The sequence below is a fragment of the Oncorhynchus nerka genome, linkage group LG3 (assembly GCF_034236695.1).
Source record: "Oncorhynchus nerka isolate Pitt River linkage group LG3, Oner_Uvic_2.0, whole genome shotgun sequence".
Classification (NCBI taxonomy): Eukaryota; Metazoa; Chordata; class Actinopteri; order Salmoniformes; family Salmonidae; genus Oncorhynchus; species Oncorhynchus nerka.
Window position 1 is genome coordinate 13,911,499 of NC_088398.1, and position 20,443 is coordinate 13,931,941.

The 20,443-nt window shown below is 41.3% G+C and overlaps 1 protein-coding gene and 1 pseudogene across 1 annotated transcript; one reads left to right on the top strand and one right to left on the bottom strand.

The window, feature by feature from the left end:
• LOC115114006 (probable leucine--tRNA ligase, mitochondrial) overlaps positions 1–13,463 on the bottom strand; it is a 77,189-nt pseudogene extending 63,726 nt beyond the window's left edge.
• A 2,368-nt stretch (positions 13,464–15,831) lies between these two features.
• LOC115114441 (transmembrane protein 158-like) lies at positions 15,832–19,077 on the top strand. Its single transcript, XM_029642678.2, has one exon. The coding sequence runs from the start codon at positions 16,187–16,189 to the stop codon at positions 16,880–16,882; it is 696 nt and encodes a 231-aa protein (XP_029498538.1). The 5' UTR covers positions 15,832–16,186; the 3' UTR covers positions 16,883–19,077.
• The last annotated feature ends 1,366 nt before the right edge of the window (positions 19,078–20,443 follow it).

Here is a 20,443-nt window from a genome sequence, read left to right on the forward strand (position 1 = left end):
TGTTTTTTTCTGGAGAGAAGTGGCTTCTTTGCTGCCCTTCTTGACACCAGGCCATCCTCCAAAAGTCTTTGCCTCACTGTGCGCGGAGATGCACTCACATCTGCCTGCTGCCATTCCTGAGCAAGCTCTGTACTGGTGGTGCCCCGATACCGCAGCTGAATCAACTCGGTCCTGGCACTTGCTGGACATTCTTGGGCTCCCAGAAGCCTTCTTCACAACACAAGAACAATGATTCCAAGCACCACACTCCTTTTGAAGCTTCCAGTCTGTTATTTGAACTCAATCAGCATGACAGAGTGATCTCCAGCTTTGTCCTTGTCAACACTCACACCTGTGTTAACGAGAGAATCACTGACATAGCTGGTCCTTTTGTGGCAGGGCTGAAATGCAGTGGAAATGTTTTTGGGGGATTCAGTTCAATTGCGTGGCAAAGAGGGACTTTGCAAATTCACCTGATCACTCTTCAGAACATTCTGGAGTATATGCAAATTGCCATCATACAAACTGAGGCAGCAGTAATAATTAATATTCATGTCATTCTCAAAACTTTTGGCCAAGATTGTACATGTGATAGAAAAGTGCACTGCACGTGATGGAAGAATGCACTGTGCATGTAGAGGGTTGCAATTCCATTGAATTGGGAATAGTTTATCCAAAATATGCCACAAGACCTAGAATTGCCTTATGTGTATCCCACAAAAAAAGGTTCACTGTTATAATTTTAGCAAAATTCCCCAAATTCCCAGACTTAAATTCTCATGGAACAATTATGGAAATTTCCCAGAAAGTTTCTGACCCTTTGTAACCCTAGTCTGTATGTCTGAGTGCAGCTGCAGCAGGTTTCCAGAGTGTGTGAGGCAGCAGTTCTTTAATGATTCCCAGTGTCTTTGAGAAAGGCCAGCCAGACCAGATAGATGGCAGAGTGAGGGGCTATCTGGACTACACACAGCCTGCATTCTGAATGGCACCCTATTTCCTACGGTCCATGGTCAAAAGTACTGCGTTTTTCCTCATGAATCTTGTTCTGGAGGCAGCTCCGCATAGTGGTAACTAGCTGGCACAGACACACAGTCATAAAATCAGATTTTAAACTTAATCTTTACCCTAACCTCACCCACACGGCTAATCCTAATGCCTAACCCCAAATTAGGAACAAAAAGCACATTTTTGTTTTCGTACGTTTTTACAAAATAGCCCATTTTGACTTTGCAGCTGGCCCATCTAAGGGGCAATCGCTCAGTTCTGCCTCCATGACAAAACTCATGACAATAAATGTCAACCTGCGCAATAAATAGGAAATAGGTTGGCATTTCGGACTTCCCTCTGTATGAATCACCCAAGGCCAAGAGGGGCCTGAATAACTCAATGAGCTCAGACTGACTAAACAACCTTTACATAGGCAAAAAAACAGTTTAAAATATCTTGAAGGAGCTCATTGATGGTCTGAATACTTTTGTGTGGAAAGCTTGGGCTGAATCATGGCGCATTGTGGATTTGTAACAATGTCGTAACACAAGGTTGGATGTCAGGGTCAGCTACAGTACTACTTGCCTTGGAGGATAGTCATGACAACAGTAACCAAAAAACAGAGACGGACAAACAGGAGACTGAATAGGTTACTTCATTACTAAGCATATTACACCTATGAGTCAAGAATATTAGACAGTAAGTTAATGATTTAATGAATGTTTTAGAGTCTATGCAAACCAGAAGGCCTCCCAAAGGGAACACTAAACAGGGTTCAACCAGACAGACACACACATATAAACATAGCAATAGGGCCAGGTACTAATGTCCCATGATGACTATGGTTATTCTGAAGGATGCTTAATGACCAGAGTATGGTTTAATATTAGGCTAGATTATAATTGGAACTAAAGCCAGGGGTGTTTTAAAATATTAATCTGACAATCTTTCCCAGAAGCCTCTACTAAGGGCCAACATAAAGCAAAGAGAGAACTTAAGAATTGCTGCCAACTCACCTCCTCCAGCGTATCCCTCTACCACTGCTCCATGATACGGGAGTGCCACCAGCACTCCACCCTGCGTCTGGTGTCCGCTTTATAGTCCCTGTCCCAGACCACTGTCTCGCTGAACAGGGTCCGAGCCCAGACTCTGGGGCTGGGGGAGAGGAGGTGGGGCAGGGGGGCCATGAGGGCACAGTCAGCCCTGGACCTGGGTCTGCCCAATCCCAACCTGAACAGGCCACTGTCAGGCGGGCAGAGAGACACATTGTACGCCGCCATCTGCATGCCTCTGTTACCTAGGCAACACAAGGACACAGTTCTATTAGTCAGTGCTCTGCTCACAAGAAAAGACAGCAGAGCACACAGTAGCTGCAGCCAAAGCCTCAGTCAGCTCATACCCATTCTTAAGGAAAATAGGCTGCTAGGAACAGGATGAAAATAACAGTCTGGAGTTTGATTCTGGTTAACAATAGCTGGTGAGTAATACCTGTTCATTAACACAGTAATAGATGTTCAATAACACCTGAAGGCATCAGATCACATAAGGCAAAAACGTTGCTGCAAAAAGGCACACACATTCACAGTCACCAAGGTAACCCAAGAAGATATTTTTAGGGTAAATCCATTTGAATTCAATCACTTTTTGACAGCACTCCTTTTGATTTCAACTAAATCTTCCATACATATTTGCCCATTGTAGAAGTGCTCAGAAAGTGACCTTTTGTACACGAATGTGCTCAAAGTTGACCCATTTTCCATACCTAATAACTCAATGTGTCACGATCGTCGTAGTGAGGAGACCAAAGCGCAGCGTGATATGAATACATGTTCTATATTTAATGAAGAAAGAACACTGAAACAAACTTACAAAACAACAAACAAACGTGACGCTATATATCAACAGTGCATACACAGGTAACTAGACATAGACAATAACCCACAAACCACAAAACAAAACAGGCTACCTAAATATGGTTCCCAATCAGAGACAACGACAAACACCTGCCTCTGATTGAGAACCATATCAGGCCAAAACACATAGAAACAGACTAACTAGACATGCAACATAGAATGCCCACTCATATCACACCCTAACCAAACAAAACATAGACACAAACAACGCAAATAATGGTCAGAGTGTAACACAATGCCAAGAGTGTGCAAAGCTGTCATTAAGGCAAAGGGTGAATAGTTTGAAGAATCTCAAATATAAAATATACTTTGATTTGTTTAACACTATTTTGGTTTCTACAAAATTCCATATGTGTTATTTCATAGTTTTGATGTCTTCACTATTATTCTACAATGTAGAAAATGTAGAAACAAATGGAATGAGTAATTGTGTCCAAACTTTTGACTGGTACTGTATATATCTAAAAATAAACGTATATCCCACGGTGAGAGAACGATATGAAAATCTGGATACTGCCGATCCACTTCTTCCATGCCGGGCAAACAAGTATAGAACGTTATTTAAATCAAAAGGGATGCTGTCAAAAAGTGATTGAATTCAAATAGATTTAGCCTATATTATTATAACAACAACCTTGGGAACAGAGTACACACACATAGCCTCTCAAGTGACACCGATGCTGCTGACATGACACATCATGAAAATATTTACCAAGAAGTGTTCCATCCCACACAGCATATAAGTCAAGGCCCTTGGTAACACAAGTGGGTCAGACGTGTCAACCTACAATTGCCCCTTGCAACTGCCTCTAGTAGTAGGATATTTTCCTGGTCACTAAATCATCATTGCAAGACTGCCATAGAAGACAGTGAGTGGTTCTCACTTTATACAGTATGCTAGACTATATCTCTGAGCTGGTGGACTGTGCCTATGGAGGGACCCCCTGGGAACTTCTCTAAAGAGCCTATAGCCTAGTGGTAGTTAGCTCATCCATATCTATACAGGTGACGACACACTCAATGAATCAGTAAGCCTACTGATATGGATAACTTGAAGGAGTTGTTTCACATAAGCTATCTGTCTTTGAGAATTCAACAAAATGTTTAGTACCTCCAAATATGACAAACAAATCACACACAAAAAAAATCACTAAATGCACAAACAGTAAATGTCAGTATCTTTCATGCACAACCAAGTCAATAATATTGAAACATTTGAAATGATGATTGTCTGCAGACTGTAGAGTAAGTGTCGCTAGCTCACCAGTCAGCAGCATTCATTCTCCTCAAACACCCACTCAAACCATAGATAGAGACATCTTCTCTGCTGTAGCCTAGCTACTCTATAGTCTCTATGGGACATCAGTGGAATGCCACAAACACACTATCCTCCAGCTAGAGCAGAGAGAGATATATAGGTAGAAAGAGATATAAACAAGGTTGTGTCTATGCATATGATAGTGTGTAGGAGAGAGAGAGATGGAGAATGAGATGTTTCTATGGTTACATTGACCCTTGTGAATGCCATATCTTTACCATGGAGAGCCTTGCATAAACCTTGAGAGATTCAGGCGATGCAAATCACGTTGTTCCAAGTTCATATTGGGTAAACACATTAGCATTTGTGTAAGATAATAGTTTTATGTGCTTGTTAGTTATTCAAGAAATGAATCACGAATACCGTTAATAAGAACTAATAAGAAACATAGCTAGCTAGCTAAGTTAGATCGCGACTCGAGCTATCCATTCTTGACATGACACTGACAGCCACATTAACTAGCTAGTGACATTTGTAAGCTAGATGCATTGTTGAACGTCTGTTAAAAAAAAGCTTTGATCACAGGGTTTGAAGTTACTCACTGTGTTCAATTTCCAAATCCTTGCGTTAAGCTATATGGATTTTATCATGATCCATTATCTATATCAAATTCAAAATGTTCTTGTGCACGTAAAGTCGTTGTATTACCCCTGTTGTCATAGCTCACACATCCTCCATGTGTGCCGCCGTGTTTGTTTTTAAAAGCTTTATTGACAGCTTTCTCTTAGAACATTGTAACAGGGTGGATTCCAAAGTACTTTACTGATAAACACTAATGTTTTTCGTTTTTTGTTTTTTGTTAATTACTATGAATTTTAAATTAAGAGGTTAAATATACGTTTGAGATATCATTTTCTACATGTAAGGGTTAATGGGTTCTTCAGCTGTCCCCATAAGATAACCCTTTTTGGTTCCAGGTAGAATTCTTTTGGTATTAGGTCAAACTCTTTTGGGTTCCATGTAAAACCCTTTCCACAGAGGTTCTACATGGGACTTAAAACGGTTCTACCTGGAATCAAAAAGGGTTATCCTATGGGGACATCTAAAGAACCTGTTTAGAACCCTTTTTTTCTGAGTGTAACATGTTACATGTCATCTGTGTGGCACACTTTTGCAGGACCCTAGACATTATTTTATAGCCATCAGTCATCCAAAACGGGTCTGGTCTGTTCCACAACTCAACTGTTTGGGCAGCCAGGGGAGTTAGGGGGTCTCTCCTACAGTGTGTGGCTATCTCTCTCTGCAGCTGTGCTCATATATTGCTTGTGTGTGTGTGTGTGTGTGTGTGTGTGTGTGTGTGTGTGTGTGTGTGTGTGTGTGTGTGTGTGTGTGTGTGTGTGTGTGTGTGTGTGTGTGTGTGTGTGTGTGTGCGTGCGCGGGCGGGCGGGCATGTGAGTTCATCTGAGTTCCTATGTGTGCCTACCAGACAAGACATCTTGTCATTATCCCCAAAATGAAAACAAATCAGTTAACTGAAACCAATCAAAACATGACAGATGAATGTATATGCAAATGTGGGCATTTTGGATACTAAGAAATAGAAAAGTCTATTTGAAGCTTTGGATGAAGTTAGATGGGATAGGATTGAGACTATTTTCTCAAGGTCAGCATGTCCTAGTTGCACAGTCAGCTCTACTTCTCGTTTGTTCATTGTTGTCGATGTGATGTGAATATATTTCAAACACCTCAACTTTTCTCTGTTTCACTGTCATAACAGACACCATGCCGACTGATACAAATTCAGTGTAGGCATTCTCAGTGCTGCCTTGATGCAATTTTTCCCATAGTTGTGATCTGAAAGGGAAAAACTTGCAGTTGCATTCTAAAATGACATGGTTTCTGCCCACATTGTCAACCTGTTTTGTCACATGATGATATCCTCAGGCACCAACTGAAAGAAATACATAGTCACCTTGACAGTACCAGTTAGCAATAACCAAGATATACTGTGTAGTCAACCCCAACTTCTATCTTCTAATTCAGTCTGTATTACATTCAGTGAGTCTGTATTACATTCAGTGAGTCTGTATTACATTCAGTAAGTCTGTATTACATTCAGTGAGTCTGTATTACATTCAGTGAGTCTGTATTACATTCAGTGAGTCTGTATTACATTCAGTAAGTCTGTATTAAATTCAGTGAGTCTGTATTACATTCAGTGAGTCTGTATTACATTCAGTGAGTCTGTATTACATTCAGTAAGTCTGTATTACATTCAGTGAGTCTGTATTACATTCAGTAAGTCTGTATTACATTCAGTGAGTCTGTATTACATTCAGTGAGTCTGTATTACATTCAGTGAGTCTGTATTACATTCAGTAAGTCTGTATTACATTCAGTGAGTCTGTATTACATTCAGTAAGTCTGTATTACATTCAGTGAGTCTGTATTACATTCAGTGAGTCTGTATTACATTCAGTGAGTCTGTATTACATTCAGTAAGTCTGTATTACATTCAGTGAGTCTGTATTACATTCAGTAAGTCTGTATTACATTCAGTGAGTTTGTATTACATTCAGTGAGTCTGTATTACATTCAGTGAGTCTGTATTACATTCAGTGAGTCTGTATTACGTTCTGTGAGTCTGTATTGCATAGGTTATGGAGTGTCTGGTGTCAATAAAGGGAAATTGTTGACTTTAGGCTACACATAAGTTATTGTTCTCATTCAAATTAAATTACTTGGATCTAACAGCTAAATATTGAGCTATACATGTAAAAGGTTCAAACTTTACACCACAGCATTTGCTTTATTTTATTCATTGCAATGGCTGGCAGGCACGAGATGGTTCTGCTGGTTACCTTAGCAACCCTTTTATCTCCACACCAGATTGTTTTCAGTTAAAGGATTTAGATTTGTGGAACGGGGAGTTAGGCGAACCAACACACACACACGCACGCACGCGCACACACACACACACACACACACACACACACACACACACACACACACACAAAGGCTCTCCTTAAACTTGTTACAGAGCGAAAGTTATAAAATCACTAACTACTACACAAAAACAGAAAGGCCTTCTGTTATATCTTGCAGTAGCACGTGCCTCTTTGATGTCGACTTCCATGGTAATATGATGACTGTACAGAGTACAGACTAGTGTTTCCATGCACTCCATCTCCATTACAGAAGAGATAGATCCAACATGGAGGAGGATGCCTCGTCTAATCAGAGGCATTTCTCTATGAGAGATCCCCTGAGCATGCACCTTTGATCTGACTGACTCGCAGACAGAGGGAAGGAACACAGAAAAGGGGAAAATAGAAGTGAAAGATGGAGACGGGTGGTTGGTGGAGGTGTGGTGTGGTGGGAGGGATAGTGAGAGGCAGAGAAACAGCACAGAACAGAAAGGCTCTGCACTATCCATAGTCTGATGTCAGTGTACTAAACTAACCTGGGGTGCCGTGGCCGGTCTCCTGTCACGTTGTATATCACAGTCAAGCGGACCACGTCCCTGCCCAGGACACAACTCACAGGATGTGGTTATGAGGAGAAAAGCATGGAAGAGGAAAATGGGTTTTTGACACTATTTAGACAGTTTCCATCACCTGCCCTAGTAAAGAATACACTTCCTTCAGCTGATCACTGATGAATGAATGAACGAACAGGACACTGGGCACATAAGTACAGTACTTATGTACTTGATACATTCATGAAGGTCAAAATTCTCCTTCGATTCAAGGTGGATTGAGTACTGTTCTATCATCTGATCTTAAAAATAAAGAAACAAGGTCAGTAGGAGGATTGTCATGAAACTATAACAGGATTGCCTATGAGTTGTATAGATAGACAATGGATTGTATTTAGAATATTGAGAACAGGATGGGTTTGTCTGAGGGTCACTAATCCTAAAGTCAATCTCCATTGATGTGCTTTGATGTTGTGGTTCAATACAGACCCTTAGTTAAAGACACAAGGTGAAACAGCCTGGGAGTTCACTTCACAGTGTGAGGGAGTTCTCTGTGTGGGCAAGGGATTTATCTTCCTGGACTCTGTACGGTTAAAATAGAACGACTCAAAACACTATCATCGTGTAGTAAAATCATAAATAGTGCACTTGAACTGAGATCTGGTGTTTGGAGGGTGTTTGAATGTAAACGCAATGTAAGTGTTCTGATACAATTGATTTCAAAACAGAATGGAAGCACCCTGAAACACCCAAAGTGGTTCTTCAATCTGAGTAATTGTGTTTTTAAGAGGGTTTTGTTGTGTTTTTAAGAGTGTTGTGAAAACCCTTTTTGGTGTTTCAGTGCATGTAAAAGGTAGCATTAAAACACAAAAATTATGTTTTGTTAGACTGTGTCTCTCATTCAATCAAATAGTTTTACATGTTTAATTGGTTTATAGCATAAATATTGATGGATAATTACAGTCAATATTTTGTTAACATTTTAAAGAAGACTGTGAAATGAAAATGGTTCCTATATGGTAGACTTTGGGACTTGTTATAGGCAATAGTTGCCAGGCCCATTGTGAGATTATAAATAATGTTACAATCAAAATGTTTAGGACTATGTAAGTTATAGCAGAGGTAACACTGGTATGCATGTGAGAAGGTAGATGTGAAACACCGCCTTAGTTCATTTTAACAGTGTGGGAGGTTATGTGAGATCAAAGCAGGAGGACTGTGGGTTATTTCAATGGCTGCAATGAACCAGGAATGTCATCTTATTGTGGTTGTTGGAAGGTTGTTTTTGGTTTGGAGGGGACACACAGGATAAGTGGCTCAGTGGTTGGGATGAGACTCTCTTTTACCCTTCATCTATTTTTCTCTCATTCTCTCCATCTTAGTTTCACAATTATTACATGATTATACTTCTTTAATTTGCAATTTAAGTAATAGATCTCAAACCAATATAGGAAAATAATACAGCCATCTATTCATCCACAATTACTCTGGGATGAGCTAATGACTGACAGATTTGATCAGCTCCCTCTTTGCCTTTGAATGTAATTTCAAACACTTTCTCTGATGCCTGTTTTCAAACTAAAGTAATCTCTTCTGCAAGCAGAAGTCCACCTTCAACCACACCCCTCCCTCCCTCCTCTCAGGCTCAACCATGACAAACAACCCATGTTAATCACACCCTCTCGCCATGTTTCGGAGGGTGGTTACAGTTCACACACACACACACACACTCTCACACACACACACACACACACACACACACACACACACACACTCTCTCTCTCACACACACACACACACACACACACACACACACACACAGAAGACAACCGATCACACAGCATCAGAGAGAGAACGTTCCTCCTCTGTGTGACTGGATAGAGGAGAGGATGCGGTGGGGTGGTGGGTGGAAGGTGATGTGGGGGACTGGTCGGTTCCCACCCATCAAAAGGTGACCTTTTGGGGGACGGCCATGTGATTCACGTCCACGTCAGCCGTGCTGAGAAGTGGCGGCATCGGCGCAGGCAAGAAGCAATCTCACACCATCTTGGCTCCCAGAGTCCAATGAGGAAGGGCCTGATCAGCCTCTGCCTGTGACCATTGTTCAGAGGGTCTGATAAGTGTGATGTTATTTCCAGGGCCTATTTCACGTCGACAGCCCCTCAGCATGGGCCCGGCCTCCCGTGCACTGTGTCCTTCATTGATCTTTTCCCAGAGAAGACAAAGATAGAAAAGGAGGAACACGGTGGTATAGTGAAGCCGGACGGTTCTGAAAGGCAGAAGGAGTAGAATTGTTAGTTAGAGACCATAGAAACACCTGGACACCGACATCCAAGCTCATTAGCATGTCAACTGTAACATTTGCCTTGGTGTTCAAGCAAGTGTGTTAACTATGACCCTGGTGTTCTTATTTGTCAGATGGAACAGCAAGATCAGCTCTATTTTGAGAACGATTACTTCTCAGAAGCATTGTTTTACAGTTTCTTACTTTTCACTAACAGGGGTATGCATTCTGACAAACCATCATAGTACTGTAGTAAGAAACTGCATTACAATAAACTCAGATACATAACTTAACGAAAAAGTAGTTTGGTATTAGTGCCTATACCTCACGTGCCAATACATGAGTTTCTAATCAAATCCATCATTTGCCCCAAACTATATTGCCCCATACTAACCCATCCAGCCCACAACAACCACTGAATCTCCTGAGAGGGCCTTATTAAGAAACACAGAGACATTATAGTTGGTATCGTTCCTCTGATCTTTCCCATGCCATTATAACAGGTTGACATGGGAGTTCAGATTCACATCGTCTTGTTTTAATCAGTGTCTTGATGTTGTGTGTCTAATAAACTGTGCTGCTTTGCCTCATCAAGGCTGATAGTTCTGTTTCCTGTAAGAGAGATGAGCACTTCCACATACAGTACATAACAACACAGCGCTTCCTTCCTTCCTTCGCCCGCCATCCCGCCCGGCTCCTAACAGGACTCCCCGTTAGTTAATGCTACTAATTAGTGCTCCTCTCTCCTGTGGATCCCTCTGCAGTCTCACAGACACGGGGGGTAGGGGGAGGGAAGGTGGTGGGTACCCTGATCTCTGCCGATCGAAACATTTTGTTACTCACCAAAATCACAATATATGCTGGGTGCATTTGAGTCCGCCTGTCCAACACTCAATCTATATAGTAGTCCATTTGATTTGATTTGTTTATTTCAATCCCAATTAGCTTTCACAGGGGCAGCAGCTGTTCTTCCTGTGGTCCACATAAAACACAAAACATGATAAATAAGAAAACACTGCTACACTGATAGACAAGGACAGTCACACAAATGTAAAATACATTCATATACAAACAGTACAACAACAACAACAAAAATAATGTATGTGTTAGTGTTAGTGTCTGTGTGTGTGTGTGTGTGTGTGTGTGTGTGTGTGTGTGTGTGTGTGTGTGTGTGTGTCTGTGTGTGTGTGTGTTGGTGTCAGTCCCCTCATTTATATTGGTGTTGTCACTGTTGTTGTTTTTTAAGGCATATACAAATGTAATCATATCAAACTTCTCATTCACTGTATGAGTACACACAAAACCACTCCAGCCACATTGTCTCACGTCCCTCAATCCGTGCAGGTGGAATCAACGTGCTATCTGATGTAAGACAATGCACCAGCCTTGCAAGTAGCTATAGAAACGAACATAAACCCTAACCTGAACACACATCCTACCCAGAGGCACTTTTCACGTTTCTCCTAAAAATTGACATTAATAATATAATTCCTCTCTAAATCTCTCCACTTCTAAATTGTCCCTCATCTCAACCAATAAGTAAAGGTCAGCTGGTTACCATGGTGATGGGTCAGGGGACTTGCCTTGCCATTGCTGGAATGAAAAGGAACAGCAGAAGTAGGAAGTATCAAGGGAGTCAGTCACAAGGCTCAGATCCACAGAAGGAGTGAGAGCACGGAGGATGTGAAGACAAATGTGTCCAATAGCCAATATCTAATTAAACAGGTTGTCTATGTGAGCACAGAGTACAGAGAAATAGTGCCTGTCTGCTCCTGCACAGTGAGAGTGGATGGAGGAGAGACCAGGAGCCACGAACAGGTCTCTTTTTAGCAAGGTCCCCGGTAAAAAGAGATACACTCTGAGAAAATGAATCTTTTATATATTCTCCTTTGGCACAAGAGAGACTTTTATCTCTGTCCCATTAGCATTTTTGGCGCTGAAGCAATTTACATTTTTATAGCATAATTAATGAACAAGAAAGTAATTTACATTTTCGCTCCATTCGCCGGGCACATTGTCTGGAGCATATTTGATATTTGGAGGGGGCCAGTATTTGGGAATGTGTGGGTGAGTTGGTGTGTCAGTGTCTCTGTAATTGTGTGTTTCGATCAGTGTGTCAAGCAGTGTGTGTGTGTGTGTGTGTGTAGTGGAGGAGTGTGTGTGGGAGTTTCCAAGGAAAAGATGGAACAGAATAGGACCTAATAAATAACAGGGAGGAATAAAGGAGGAGAGGTGTTTTCAGGTGCAAATTGAGGCCAGAGGCGACCTGTCTTTTACTTCAGCTGGTGCTCACATCAAAAGGCTGGAGGCAGTCCTTCACAGCAAATTAAACCATTCAAGCAACTCAAAGGGAAATATCATTCATACAAGTGTCATACATATTACCGACAAACATAAAAAGAGAAACTGTGTCATTATTGTTTTGCTTTTTTCACTCTCCAAGTTGATGACCCTTGTGACGGTTAACCCGGTTAACCCGTTAATAGTGGTTTTCTGGCTGAAACATTAAAGGGCAGTTAGAATAAGGAATATCCCATATGACATTAGTGTATATCAGTGAAAGACAGTGATCCGGCTCCAAGTATTTTACTGGTTTGTGACTCAATGGCATCGCCCCCGGTTAGAGGGGAATAAAGCTGCCTAAGAGTTAACACACAGGAACTTTATTTAAACACACAGAGGAAGGTTAATATGGGGATGCACATAAGGTGGGAAAGATCGTGAAATGGTACACTCTTAGAAAAAAGGGTTCCAAAAGGGTTCTTCGGCTGTCCCCATAGGAGAACCCTTTTGGTTCCAGGAAGAACCGTTTTTGGGTTCCATGTAGAAACCTCTGTAGAAAGGGTTCTACATGGAACCCAAAAGGGTTCTACCTGAAACCAAAAAGGGTTCTTCAAAGGGTTTTCCTATGGGGACAGCCAAAGAACCCTCTAAGGTTCTAGATATCACATTTTTTCTTAGAGTGTAATGGTTCTGTAATGGACAGAAACAGAGGTAAATAATACACACATACCGAACAAATACATCAGGGCACAAATGCATAGATACAGAATCTTACAGAATATAGCAGTAGTAAATGTGAAAGGACTGTATAGATTGCATATGCCATCTGCAGAGTATCACACAGCACAGTAAACTCAGAGGAGTGACATACAATAGACAATCATAGCAACTAACTATGAAGAACAACATACAAATGTCACACAACTCACTTTGGACACCCACACCATCCCACCAGTCCAGAGATATGAGTGAGTCCAGTTGTTGATGGTCAGAGACAGATGTTGCTCTCTGCCACTGCTTGAGGGAGACTGACAGTATAGTGTAACCTGCAGAGTCAAGATGATGGGCAGATGTCCGGACCTCTAGTAACCTCCCTAGCGATCTATCAGGGCACAGGTCACACAGGTCATACAGGTCAGAGAGAGTTTGAGGGGCAGGTTTTTGTTACCGCCTAGAGTCTAGATTCTCAGGCTCCGGTCATGGGGGATGGGGAGTGGAGTGTGGAGCTTACAGTTGTGAGGTGCTGATAACAGTCACCTGCAGGGAATTCGTAACAATCATCTTTAGTTTATTTCACCCTGCAATGAATGTGATTTATGCATACCTGTGGTCTAAATTATGAAGTGTTTTGTGGGATAAATTCTCTGTTTTGAAACTGTCAACTACAACAAGACAAGCAGTCAGAATGTGTTCTTTTCTCTTCAGCCAGGCTTCAAGCCAGACATGTGATATAGACGTCCATGGGACGTCTTCCATTGAACTCTGTGACACAGCAATGTGTGTGAGCGTAATCTAGTCAAATCTATACAAAACCCGAAGGCACAGAACAATAGCCTACATGGTGGCAGATGAGAGGTTTCGGACATTGTCACATGCCAAAGTAGAACAGGTGTGTCAGTAAAATATGTAAACCTTGATTAAAGAGCCCTGTCAACACTGCAGCCAGCTCTGCCCCAGTACTGTGGCTGTAATTCTAATCAGGTTTCCCAACTCACAAAATGGAGGTGTTCCTAACACATTGAGGTTCTGTCAACGGTGGGTGTAGCTGGTGCATAGAAGTCAGGCGCAGGAGAGCAGAGATGAGTGAACACGAAGTACTTTACTGAGGCAAGTAGTAAGACCAGAACGCAACAGCGTCACCAATACCAAATGCCCAAAACAAGTAAGGCCGCACACAGTACCACAAACAAAGTATAAAGTACCGGCTGCCACAAAACACAGGTATACATAAAACCTGGCGCTAACCAGCCGGAAGCGTGCCAACCTCGACAATAAACAATACCCCACACAAACATGGAAAGAACAGAGGGCTAAATACACATAGTAATTATGAGGAGACATAAACCAGGTGTGCAGGAAAACAAGACAAAACAAATGGAAAATAAAAGATGGAGCGGCGATGGCTAGAAGACCGGTGACGTCGACCGCCGAACGCCGCCCGAACAAGTAGAGGGACCGACTTCGGCAGAAGTCGTGACAGGTTCATTGTATTTTCCAACATTAAATACAGTCAAAGACTATTCCTATGTGTTACAGAACAGCTGAGTTACTCTCACAAGGTGCCCTACCGACACTTATAGAGAGAGACAGATGTTCACTGATGTGCCTGGCTATCCTTGAGTGCACCATAGCTACTCCATAACGGCTGTCTGTCACAAACTCTATATAGCCTCGTTATTGTTATGTCATTTTGTTCTGTTACTTTTAGATGTACATTTTTTTTAAACTTTAGTTTATTTAGTAAATATTTCTTGAACTGCAATTGGTTAAGGGCTTGTAAGTACGCATTTCACGGTAATGTTGTACATTCGGCGCATGTGGCAAATACAATTTGATTTGATCCCAACAAATGGCATTACTGAGTCTGCTGGTGGTAACACATCTAAACATGCACTCTAAGCAGTCTGACTGGGGCTGAAATATAATTAATTAAGACTAAATCCATTATCATAAAGAGAGATAATCTAACTTGATTACTTCCCCTTAAGGAAATTCATCTCCGGCACCTGCTTTGATTTGATATGCCTTGCTCCTGGCATCCCAGGGGGGATTTCATTGCCATCTTATGCTTGTGTAATTACCATCAACTGGTGTGCACACAGACTCACCCTGAAGAGTAATTTGAAGATAATCAATGGATTGACTGGTTCTGTTGAATGAGCACCAATTATGGGACTCTACCTTCTCATAGAAACGATGAGGTAGCGACAGGCCAGGAATCACTGATAGTGTGGCCGGGATTTAAAACAAACAACATTTTTTGTTTATTTGCAGATTTATACCTTATTATTTACTATAATATAGGTTTATTGTTTTAAATATGGCTGAACAGTCTAGCATGGGAGCCTTCCCCTTCAGGACTTCTTCTTAGCAAGGCCTTCTGATTTGTAGGGCTTCTTGGAGTAGGGCGAAGACAAGTTGGTCCTTGACGCTGATCTGGGACAGTTTAGCATTTTCCCCATTAATGGAGTTGGGGGAGGGGAAGCTGATCCTAGGTCTGTACCAATGGGAAATGTCACCCTGGAAGGGAATTCTCCCAGTCCATTGTCCAGCGGTGCTGAACTGTGGAGTTCATGGGTTGCTGTCCGGTTCAATGGTGCTGAATCTCGCATCCGCTTTAGCACCATTGAACGTATTACTCTTTTGACAAAGTCAAAAATTTGAGGAGACATATTTTCCTGCATCACAATTCATATTAAGAAGCTTTGGGCATAGGGACTCAGTTGGCCAAATAGAAAGCAATAAGGGTGATATGTTTTGACACAATCATACATTACACAATAACTTATCCGTCCCAGGGTTGCAGATATCCTACAGGGAGCGAGGAAGAGGAGGGGGAATGCCTTGTATTTGCGCACATCATCTTCCACCCACCCTGTCCTTGAAGCCGCGTCACGCATTAAGTAAAGAGAGGCGCGCATGTTCCCAGATAGGGCTACTCCTGCTTTCCTTCCTCACACACCTGCGAGAGCGAGAGAGAGAGAGACTACCAGGGTCCTCGCAGCACACCACAGCCTATCTCTTGCAAAGTAGTGCCCAGCAGCAGTTTGGCAAGAAGCCAGTTACTTTCTTAACCAAATCGAGGGAGGGGCGCGCACGGTGCGTGTGACGGGCAACTGACGTTCCCAACTGTCCTCTCCGGCAACGGAAGATGCACACTATGGATGTTTGTGTAATCGCTGGAGACCGCAGTTTTCTGCATTTTTTTAACGACGGACACGCCTCGTCAGTTGCCTTGCGTCTCCACGGAACATCATGCGAGTAGGAGCAACGCACCCAATGCCATGCTGAGCAACTCCCCGACTTTTCTGCTGGCCCTAACCACGGTAGCTGGACTACTCCAGCGGTGCCACGGCTGGAGCGACGAGGACCTCCTGTTACCCCCCATCAACTCCACCAACAGATTCTTGGCCAACTTGGAGGTAGACGTGCACTACTCGAAGAGATCCGTGGAGGAGAGCGAAGCCTCATCGTCAGACACTTCGTTACAGCCGTTGCCACAGTGCAACGTCAGCGTGCAGAGACTTTTCCCCACCTCGCTAGTGGCTCGTTGGGACAGCAACTTCGGTTTCCAGTGCGATGTGTTTATATATACCGCCAATAACCATGGAAGGGCTTTTTTCTCTGCTGCTATCAACAGAGCCATCTCACCTGTTCTCATCGAACACCTCGGAGTCACCGGCGGCCAGCAGGAGTTTAGACTGTGTGTTGGATGTGGCATGTCACGATACCGGCGATTCGGCAAGTCAAAGGCTCAGCAGACGGGGGATCCCATCAATTTCTGCTGTGTTGACTTCAGCCTTGACGAACTAAATGGGGACAAAAGTTGGAGATTGAACCGTAAACCTATCGAGTCAACTCTTGTGGCTTGTTTCATGACTCTAGTGATAATAGTGTGGAGTGTTGCTGCCCTCATATGGCCGGTACCTATTATTGCAGGATTTCTGCCCAACGGAATGGAACAGAGAAGGCCGAGATAAAGAATTCTGGAGATAAGCCCCCAAGCCAAGAGGCAAAAAATACTGTAGAATACATATTTCAACGTTTTTTTCACATTCTACCCGTATGAAAGAATGTCCGTTTCCCAATTTTACCGTTTAGAATGAAAGAGTGCTTTTTGGTTTTGGTCTATTTCCTATTTATAGGCCTTCATGGTAAGAAGACCAATAGTTTTAAAGGTGGGCTGTGTTATTGTATTACATTGGCTGTAGAATAGGTGCATATGTAGAGTGTGTTAACAACATTTCACTGTAAACAGTGTTTGTATGGTTTTACATATTTCTAGGATTATTGCCTATAGGCAAGTGGTGTAGTGGTGCCTGAAGAATAGGTATACTCTTAATTTAGGAAAAAAATGTCCCAAACGGCCTGCCCCGAAGGAAAGGCGCTCTGTGTGAAAAATTCTATGCGAAACAGTGACATTCATTCTGTATTACCTAAAATGATAAATCCCATATTGGTCTTTCACAGACAGGCCAACGCAAGCTGTACTGTGCAAGGAGGCTAATTGTAGGCGTACTATTGAAACAGATAAATTAGGCTGTCAACTAAATCAGAAATTCAAAGGTTTCAGATGTATTTTTTCAGATTTTCACTCTCAAAATCACACTTTGTTTCATAGAAAAACAACACAATTGGATGTTCTAAGTCCATAAAAATGCTTAAACTACATCAGGAGACCACTTTTGAGGTCTGGGAAAAATCTAAGATAAAACCATTTTTGTGTAGTTCAAATCAAAGTTTATTTGTCACATGCGCCGAATACAACAGGTGTAGACCTTACAGTGAAATGCTTACTTACAGACTCTAACCAATAGTGCGAAAGAGAAAGGTGTGTGTGTGTGTGTAGGTAAGTAAAGAACTAAAACAACAGTAAAAATAAATTTGAAAATAACAGTAGCAAGGCTATATACAGACACCGGTTAGTCAGGCTTATTGAGGTAGTATGTACATGTAGATATGGTTAAAGTGACAATGTATATATGATGAACAGAGAGTAGCAGTAGCGTAAATGAGGGGTTGGCTGGTGGTGGGACACAATGCAGATAGCCCGGTTAGTCAATGTCCGGGAGCACTGGTTGGTCGGGCCAATTGAGGTAGTATGTACATGAGTGTATAGTTAAAGATAAACAGAGAGTAGCAGCAGCGTAAAAGAGGGGTTACTCTTTCATTCAAGTGTGCAGGCACCTAGCACTATTGTTTTGTTAGTGGTGTTTGTGTAGCACATGAGATGGAGTTTGCAAGAAAAATGGCCACTGGATTAATGCAAATAATCATGATATCATTCTGCCAGGTAGGCGTAGGCTACTTTGTAGCTAGTTAACATTTAATAGGTTTTTGGGAAAGCCTTTCCATCTACCAGAAGACAGTTAGGCCTATCATTAGCATCGCTATAATTTTCCTGTTCCTTAATTGTTTGAAACCTGGACATTTTACTTCATATTATGAGGCATGTCTTACCATTGCATAGAAACATGGAGGTAATCATTTTATAAAGACTTCCTCATATGCGTTCTCCTGTTCTGCTGGTTTTCGTTCAACTTCATTTCTTTGTCTAGCAGCCAAATGCATTATCCTAGTCATATTAGCAACTGATGAAGGTTGTTGCATCTTTAGATCTCCCTCATATCTAATTTTCTTATGGATATTTCAATCTCCATCCATCAAACCTCTCACATATGCTGTGCACATTTTAGAGTGGTGTTTTCTTGCTAATTGCATTTTGGAACATTCCCATGTAGGCCTACCGCCATGTGCTGTCCATTGCTGCATCTAAAATGTGAAGAAATAATAGTTTATCAACGTTTAAGCTAAACATTAAGAAATATACGCATGCCCGCTGAAAAATAAGTGGGGTATACGGTGAAAACCTGCGCATACCCTCCACTACACACACCACTGAGGCCTGTTATTTGTTGTGTTCATGTAGAGAGAAATTGCAGTTTTTCTCATGAACTTGAATGAAAAAGTGTGCTGTAATACGTGGTGGGTAGATCTTGTCAAGAATAAATGCATAAATGTCATAGGCCTACCTGAATTTATTTTGGATGTTGTATCAAATATTTTGACGTATTGGCAACCCCTCTCTGATATGGTTTAATATTATTTATAATGTTAGATTTATCTATATAACACAATTAAAACTAAGCTGATAACATATTTGTATTTATTTGTATGAGATAACATGAATTAATAAATAAATCAAATGTATTTGTTTTATATAATACGGAGGTGAGGAGGCCTATTTATTTTTAACTAACTGCTTAGTGACCGATTACGCAAATAGACTGGGTCGGTGAAATGTGCTATGGTCTGTAACTGAAAGAGAAAGGACAATGCTCCATTCTCTGTTTGAGAGAGCTTCAGGGAATAGCAGCTGGGAATTTGCATTCATCTTTCAAATGTGAGTAGGCAATGAGAATATTTAGGTAAGCAAGTTGATGTGCTTATGTGTTTCTGAGTAACACACAATCTACTGTGCACAAACTGGTTGAATTTTTCAACATATGGTGACATGGAATCTACAGCTATTGTTTCAATTCAACCCAGGGTTCAACTAAAACTAGACCATACATATAGTCCTAGGCTTTCAAGCTTTGGTTGAGTTCAAATTTAATCTTCAGGTTAATCACTGAAATGTTGGAATCATGTCTCCATCTCAACCAAAAATAATGGTTGAAGAACTAAATCAAACTAAACTTTATTTAAAGTGCATTTAAACTTTGATTAGATTAGGTCTTATTATTTAACTTAGATTTTTGTTTGAGAAGGAGACATGAATCCAACATATAAATGATAAATGTTTATACAAACTGGACATTGACTTGTGTTCGGTTGTCAACGCAACCAAATATCACCATTTGAAGGACATGTATCTTCTGCTTGGATAGTTCCATCGTGCCACTGGATAAGTCTGCCTTTAATTCCAGTTAGTCTACAAATGTATCATTTATATGTTGGATTCAAATCGTCATCTCAACCAAGAAAAGTTCAAGAACAGGACAAAATCAAATCAAACATTAAATGCACTTTAAATAAAGTTTTATATGATTTAGTCCTATTCTTTAACTTTGATTATTGGTTGAGGTGGAGACGTGAATCAAACATATCAATTATTAATTTGTAGACCAACTGTAATTGACAGCAGACTGTCAGGGGCACAAAATATACATCTCCTTCAAATAGTGATATTTGGTTGCATTGACAACAAAATACAATTCAATATCACTTTTGCGATACAGTAAATAGCCTATTAACTTGTCTACAAATTAACAAATTGTTTGTTGGATTCCCGTCTCCAACTAAACCAAAATTAAATGTTAAAGAATAGGATTAAGCCAGTGGCTCAGATGAAACTATCAAAGCATTCGATATCCTTTAAATGTTGATATTTGGTTGCGTTGTCAACCAAACACAATTCAATATTACTTTTGTAATAGAGTAAATAGCCTAAAATTAAGTATATCTTACAAACTAATGTAATTCAACCTTAAAATGAGTAACACATCCATGGTCGCAACGTGAGGTTAGCCTTGTCACGC

Coding starts and splice junctions, on each gene's coding strand:
- LOC115114441 (XM_029642678.2), top strand. CDS start 16,187: ATGCTGAGCAACTCCCCGACTTTTCTGCTGGCCCTAACCACGGTAGCT.